The 7,972-nt window shown below is 45.4% G+C and overlaps 1 protein-coding gene across 3 annotated transcripts in view; it reads left to right on the plus strand.

Moving 5' to 3' along the window:
• LOC115584721 (protein ELFN1-like) overlaps nt 1–6,573 on the plus strand; it is a 138,348-nt gene extending 131,775 nt beyond the window's left edge. For 2 of the 3 annotated variants that reach the window (XM_030422343.1, XM_030422351.1), the window contains one exon: nt 48–2,000. In XM_030422343.1, the coding sequence (XP_030278203.1) occupies nt 48–1,851 (1,804 nt within the window). In that variant the 3' untranslated portion in view covers nt 1,852–2,000. Of the gene's footprint in view, nt 1–47 lie in introns of all 3 variants that reach the window. The other variant, XM_030422360.1, reaches the window with a different exon arrangement.
• Nucleotides 6,574–7,972: the final 1,399 nt, after the last annotated feature.

Raw genomic sequence — 7,972 nt, forward strand, 5'->3', positions numbered from 1 at the left:
TGAAGCTGAAAATCTAAATCTATGATTTCTCCGTCGTCTCTCCTCAGGATCCAGGTGCTGGATGGTAGTCTGTTCTCTGGACTCTCTAAACTGACCACCTGTGAACTTTACACCAACCCCTTCAACTGCTCCTGTGAGCTGCTGGGTTTCCTGCGCTGGCTCTCGGCCTTCCCCAACAGGACCAGCGAGCGGATGGTGTGCGACTCGCCTCAAGGATTCTTTGGCTACAACCTCCTGAGCCAGAACCCCCGCATGCCTACCCAACGCAACGCTCTGCACGTGTTAAGTCTCGTATGCACGGACGACGGCAGCAGCGTGACATCCTTCTATATCCTCGGCGGGGGCGATTCTACCACCCTGGCCCCGGATTTTTCCTCTCCCTGCGTGCTGGAGGACTGTTCTTCTGGAACGATTCCTGAAGAGGAAATCAACTCGGGCCCGATTATCTCTGAAGCCAATCCGATCATGATGCTGAAGCAGGTGCTACATTCGAGCGCTGTGATAACGGTTCAGATCCCTCATCCGTACAGGAAAATGTACATCCTGGTGCTTTACAACAACAGCTTCTTCACAGATATCCAGAATCTGAAAAACCAACGAGAGGACATTGAGCTAAAGAACTTAAAACCTAACACGGACTACACGTACTGTGTGGCGTCGATACGAAACTCCTTGCGCTTCAACCACACCTGCCTGACCATCTCCACTGGTCGCCGGGCCGGGGGCGCACGGGTGGCCAATCAGTCGTCGGCCACCCACTACATCATGACTATTATCGGCTGTTTGTTCGGCATGCTAATCTTCCTTGGCTTCATTGTCCACTGCCTGAGGAAGAGGAGGATCATGGAGGAGAAGGAGAGGAAGATGAGCAGGATCCAGAGGACTCTGATAGAGCTCAAGTATGGTGGAGAGGGGGATATAGAGGGAGGGAGTGGAGGATCCCAGAAGCTTGCTGCTGGGGACAGTCTGTCCAGAATGCCCTACCTGCCTCAGGGTGGCGAGATAGATCCATACAAGTTGCAGGAGGTGATAGAAACACCGCCGCACAAGCCTGCTAAACTTAACTACATGGAGGTGAGAGGGTCCGGCATTGAGAGGGAGAGGGAGCGGGAGAGAGAGCGAGAAAGAGAGCGCGAGCGGGAGAGGGACATGTCGCCGCAAGCAAATCCCCAGGGCTCGGTGGCAGAGATCTCCACCATCGCTAAAGAAGTCGATAAAGTCAACCAGATCATCAACAACTGCATAGACGCTCTCAAATCTGAGTCTACCTCCTTTCAACAGGGGATGAAATCCCCGTCTTCTGCTGGCGGAGGGGCCGTTTCCACCGCAGAGCCGCAGCTGGTGCTTCTCTCTGAGCAAGTAGAGAGAGGAGATAGAGGCGGCGAGTTCCTCTCCCCGGTGTATAAGGGAGGAAGAGGAGGAAGGGAGGAGAGGGGGAGAAGCTACCATCATTCACTACAGCGACACCACAGCATGGAGGCTCCTCCGACCTCCAAAAGGCCCAGCACCTCCTCTTCTCCCGGCTCGGCCCGGAGCCCTCGCTCATTCCGCTCAGAGGGAGGCTACCACACGTCAGAGACCCGTTATATCGAGAGGACCTCACCCGGAGAGAGGGGAGAGAGGGGGGAGAGGGGGGAGAGGAGAGGGGAGAGAGGGGAGGTGGGGAGGCCATCCGTACAGTCACCCCTGCAGCAGCTATCCTACGAGCTGAAGCCCAGAGAATCCGCCAGTACAACGAACACCGCCACTCCTATCCCGGCTCCCAGCAGCACCTGCAGGAGCTGCAGCACCACCCCCAGATCCTACAGGAGCTCCACCACCACCCAGGGGGCCGTAAGCCCTCCATGTTAGACCCCCTCACCCTCAGCAGGCAGGCCAAGCAGAGGGAGCTGGCCTACTCCCAGCTCTCGCCACACTACCCACTCTCGCCCCAGTACCACAACCTCAGCTACTGCTCCAGCCCGGATGAAGACGAGGAGGAGGAAGGGCTCCTCTGCACCCCGACCCTGGGGCTGTGGGAGAGGTTCAAGCTGCACCGCAAAAGGCACCGGCAGGCGTCCATGGAGGACGAAGGATACGTGGCAGCCGGACACGCGCTGAGGCGAAAAGTTCAGTTTGCCAAGGACGAGGATCTTCACGACATACTGGACTACTGGAAGGGCGTGTCCGCCCAGCAGAAGACCTGATCCCACATCTGGAGGCCCCACACAGCTCTGAAGATGGAAACCAAGAACTCTGCACACATAACATATTGATACAGATACACAGACCTGTAAATAAACACAAACGCACACAACTTACAGGATCTAACCAATCAGATTGCACACATACATCTATATACAAACACACACACACACACGTTGGCTCACACTTTACACAAACTAAGCCTTTGCTTCTGAGAACACGAAGGAGGACCAAACTAATATATTACATTGAACAACAAAAATCATAACTTATAGAGAGACTGAGTTACTTTTTGTAATGTAATGAAAATTATAGCTCAGACTTATGTAGCTATTTGTACTAAGTTTTGAATGAAGGAAAAAAAACAAAAAATCCAGAAGAAACAGAAAAACCTTAAATGTTGCCGGGCAACCCATCCTGAACCGCCGGGCTTTTAAAATCCGCCTTTGAGACTGACGTTCGTCACCAAACCTGATAATGGCAGATTAACCTCACCAGTTCTCATTGCGGCAGCGGATCGGACGAGAGTTTGCTGTGGTTGTTTGTTAGCTTTTTTGTTGTGCATCGCGCCCTGCGATACTGCTGCGAGAAAAAAAACCAAGAACGATTTGCCTTGATTTGGACGATTTTTAAAAACATCAAAAACGACAAACTCCGGATGGGTCGCCAGGCAACAGTAATATTCAACTGTGCTGAGAACGAGTAGGTAGCTCTCAACGGAGAGTGAGTTTAATGTGCCAAATCAACCAAGGGGATAGTAGAGCCCTACTGTGTACCAACTTCTCCTCGCCACTGTTTTTATATACAGAATTTAAAAAAAAACCTAGAATGATATGTTATTACTATTAATTATTCTTATTACATTACTGGTCTTCTTATTATTCCTATGCTCCTCATCATTAATACTCTATTATTTGAATATGGCATGGCTCTGTCGTGTGACTGTGTTTTGACTCTTTTGAAACCTCTCAGCCGAGAAGTGCACACCAACGGAGACAAACAGTGTGATGGACGAGACATTTGAGTTCTTCTTTTCTACCGAGAGGAATGTGCTCTCCGCTGAGCCGCAAAAAAAAACAAAAACAAAAACAAAGCCCGTCTTTTCTCTTGGTGAACCCCTGCTCCACCTGCTCCTCATCCTCCTAAAGAGGCGACGCTGTACAGATGAGAGAGAGAAGTTCTATATTTGCAACAGAGGTGACTGTTTTGTTTGTACAACATGGGTTTTGAAATCTTTCAGACTTTTCAGAAACCAGAATCCCAAGTTAGTTACCTACCTACCTGCTCACTTACAACGGTACGTTTTTGATTTTGAAAAAAAGAAAAAAAATCTAACTAAAGAAATTCGAATCTTCAAATGAATGTCTTCAATTCCCACAGGGGGAAAACATATCTGCACTGTTCAAAATCAAAAAACGACTCTTAGGAAAAAAGACCTAAAACTCTCAGCTTCCTTCCCGATACACTGTAGATCCACTGTGTTTTATCAACAAGTCACTTTTCTTTTCCTCCTCCTCCTCCTCCCATCTCTCCCAGGTTTTTTTTTTACTTTTAATTTCTATGGATTCATCTGGTTCCACTGTGGTGCCATCGTGCCAACTTGATCAATCACAAAGAAGTATTTGAAATGATTTTAAATACTATTTACAGACCTCTGCTCCTTCACATCGACACACACATCCGTTTGCCAAACAGAACGACAATTTGCACAAAAAGATCCACCCCCATTGGCTCACTGCTCCCCCCTTTCTATCCTCCAATCATTTCTAAGACCAAAGTACTGTGGTAGTAAATTGACCCTTATAGCCCCTGAACCCGGCCCCAGCTACTGACCCACCGTCATCCTTACAGTTGCATTCAAATGTACTCATGCACACACACACGACCACACACAGATGAATGTATTCTTTGAGAAGTTAACACTGTTCAGCAGCTGGATTTTCTGTTTTTCCGATGTACAAGCTGTGTTCAAACAGTGTCCTCATCTGTCTGATGGAAACCTTTTGCTCAGATGGCCACTTGTGTTGCAGATGTGGAGATAAATGAGGATTATTTTTGGCTCTCTAAAACACTCAATCTGGCCCCACTCAGGGCGGATTCTCCCGGACGACTTTGCTCACATCAGTTTGTGCCACCAATGGAGCCAAATGTTGTCCACAAGAAGCCCAAAATTGCCATTGTAGACGTCTGTTGAAGTAATAGCAATGGGGGTTTTGCCTTATCAAAGGTCTACTTTCTACTGAAAAAGTTCCCGATATATGAAAAGTGTTATTGTCTAATGTGATTAGTATCACTAGCGTGGTGAAAAGAGACTACATATATATCTGGAGGCTGTAAAGAGGAGAAACATGTGATAAGAGAAATACTGCTGTTTATTCTATACTGAACTGTGCTACGATAACTCATTTAAGAAGTCTGTAAACCAGGGATGGAGTCAAGGACATTTCAATTCAGTGGATTTTCAATTAAACAAGCTTGTAGTTTTCACAGTATTGACAACCAATTTGTAATTACAAGTGCTTATACCGACGGAATCGCAATCCAGTTCGCTGTCTGAATTGAAACAGAACTGACTCCTTCAAACAACCACTGAAAAGTGAACAATGGAAACAACAAGAGCTGGTCGAACAATGACGCGTTTATTGGGGAAAGGAAACACTGTATAAAATCTTTTTTCTCTGCTATAATGAGTTCAGAATGCTCAAGTCATTAAGCCCAGTTAAAGCCATAATCGCGGGTTAGTGAAATCGCCGCAGCTGTCTGTAGCACTGCGAAAAAAAAGCACATTCGTTTGTGCGGTTAAAACAAAAATAAAATTAAAACGAAGGCAGTCTTTTTTCTTTCTCCCCTCGTGCCGCAGCAGCCGCGACAGGATTCCTCGCGCTGCTGCGGCAAACAATCCAACTCTGATCCAGTAAAAAAAAGGGAACTGATGAGCCGCGGTTGTTTCTGCATTACACGTCCCAGATTGTGGCTTTAACTAAACAACAGCCTTAAAACATTCGATTTTTTCTTTCATCTTTTTAACTTTGGCATTGCTTTGAAAATGAAAAAAAAAAAAAATGAAAAAAAAAAAAAAAAAAAACGTCCTGGTTTCTTAACTTATACTTTCCTGACTGCAATTTTATAATTGCTTGGTTCTTAAGCCTCACTTGAGCATTCTTTGAGTAACAGTAATATCAATGTAGCGATGTATTAAACTACTGTTTTTTTTGTTTTTTTGTTTTTTTATTTTGTTTACCATTCTGTTTATGAACAATAATGGCCTGAGTTCATCACGCGTCAGAGAGCAGCAGAGCTCGTCTAGAATCTGACGACGGCGAGCCGCGGCGGTCGAGGCGACCGGACGGCAGCGACCCTAATCAGTGCTGCTGTTCTTTGAGGCGTGATGAAGAGAAACTGTGTTTTTTTTTTTAAACAACAATGCCTAGAAAGTTGAAATAAATAGAGGTCTTACTGACAACAGGGAGAGACGACAGTGGAGCATGCAGCGAGGAAACCTTCAGTGGAAGCTTGTGTTGTATTCTTCTAGTGACTGACTCAGGAGCGAGCGAGAGAGAGAGAGTTAGAGAGAGAGAGAACGCTCTGCCATAGGATTTCTCAGAGGCTTTCTTTCTTTATTTTCTTGTCAAAAAATTAAAATGAGCACAATAAAATAGCCTTTCTTTCACTGTCTCCTTTCCTGGAGAAAAACCTCACACACGCCGAACGTCTCAGACACACTCAGGACTTTCATTTCACGTTCCAACGACATCTGATGGATTTCTTTAGCTCGAGTGACGAAAGGGTCTTTTTTACTTCGTTCCAATGGTATCCGGCCATCGACCGCTTGTGTAATGTGTTGAAATGTTTTTAGATGTCTGTTTTGACTCTGACGATCTACAGAACACATAATCGAAAGTTTTTTTTTTAAATAAAGTAATTCCTGTCACAACTGTTGATAGTGAGTGTCGCTATTATTCTGGATAATTATCCGGAATAATAGCGACACAGTTTCTGGAATGAAAGAACAAACAGTCAAACAATAAGCACAAGACATGCAGACATCGCTCTGCAACAACGCCGGCTTAGCTGTGGGTTTAAAGCCGAGCGCGGGTCACAATCACATGATCATTTTAACCATAGTTTGACCTTGGTTGCCGTTTCCAGTAGAAATCATTTACTACTGCTGAGGTTACAGTTTCTCAGGTTTAAACCTGCTGCAAACCTGTTTAACTGAGCTTCAAAGTCATTCAGTTCACTATAAGGGCATACAGTATGTAAACAGCTCAGATAACTTTATTAAATATCTAATTTATGCTCTTTTTAGGCCAACACTATAAGCAAGTGTCTTATATATATACTTATATAACTGTGTGATTAAAATTAAAGGTGTTTTGGTGCCAGAAACAGGGTCATGAATTATCTGACGAGTAATTCTGCGAGCCTGCGAGTAGGTGTTTGCCACCTACGTATCAGCCGTGGAAATAACCAATCACGTCTCTGTTGTCATGCCGACTGCAACAGGTGGAATTGCGTTCATCATCAATGTTGCGTCAGGTCATCGGATCACTGTCGATGCAGACCACAGTGACACCAGCAATAGTGCAGCAACACAGATACAATTGTGATTTTTAACATTTTTGAACATTTTCTCAATTAACCTCAAATTTCATCTGGTTAACATCATTGTTTTTTTTTTCAATCTGTCTCTAGATTTTGCCTCCAAACCTAAAGACAGCCAAACGCTAACGTCAGCTGCCATGGTAGCGGCCGCCACCTCAGTTTAGATGCTAACATTCGGTAACTAGAGACAATTTTGCGATGGGATCACACCAGCCAAGATGACTTGACTGAGCCATGAAGTCGTTATTACATTCCTACTCAGTTCAAATAGGTCGGACTAGTGCTGCCCCCGACCAAGGATTTTCTTGGTCGACCAGTGGTCGTCATTTAGAGCGATTAGTCGACTAATCGGCGCATATATATATATGTAAAGTGCGCAGTAAACTGGATGTCTTTCCCGACATGGTTGGCTATTAATTGTTAACTGTCTAACCGCGATGTCGAAGGGACCTGCCGTGTTAAGAAAAAACACTGACAGTGAGTGAGTGTCACGACTTCCTGTATCTGGCCCTTCAAATTAAAAGCCCTCCTGCCTTTTATACACAGGCCAGGCCAGTCACATAGATTTTGACTTAATTTTGACAAGACACGGCTCCAAATGTTTTTGTTTTTTTGTTTTTTTTCCTGCAACCAATCGACCAATGAAATTTTGGTCGGCTAATGAGTTTTTTGTTGACCAGTGCTTGATCGACTATTTGGGGGCAGCCCTAGGTCGGACCAAACCCAACTTCAGACTCGGCCTTCATTTTGATCTTAACCACACACCTGTAAAGCTGTGTGACTGTATCTGGTGCTTCTATGTTAGTTGCTGCTACAATCGGTGTCTCAGGGGCCGATACTGCGTTGATGACACACATGTACACGCTCACAAGTTGAAAACATTATCAGAAGAAGCTGTCATGGCTGGTTATTAGCACTAAACACAAACTACAGCTGAGGCTGCTGGGAAAGTTATGTTGCAGGTCAAAGTGTTTGACCAAGTAATGGCTTCAGAATCCTCCCAGCAGCTGTTGAGACATTTAGAGACGTCACTTGATAAGTGAAAATGTTAGTTACCAAGAAGAACAGCCGACTTATCGCCAAAGTCATCAGGATTTGTCAACCAATCGAATAGTTATTGAGAAATTTTCAGTCCGGACCGAAGTGGTGGAACAACACGGACGTCACTGCCATCCAGAGAGCA

This window comes from Sparus aurata, chromosome 1 (assembly GCF_900880675.1).
Source record: "Sparus aurata chromosome 1, fSpaAur1.1, whole genome shotgun sequence".
Taxonomy (NCBI): Eukaryota; Metazoa; Chordata; class Actinopteri; order Spariformes; family Sparidae; genus Sparus; species Sparus aurata.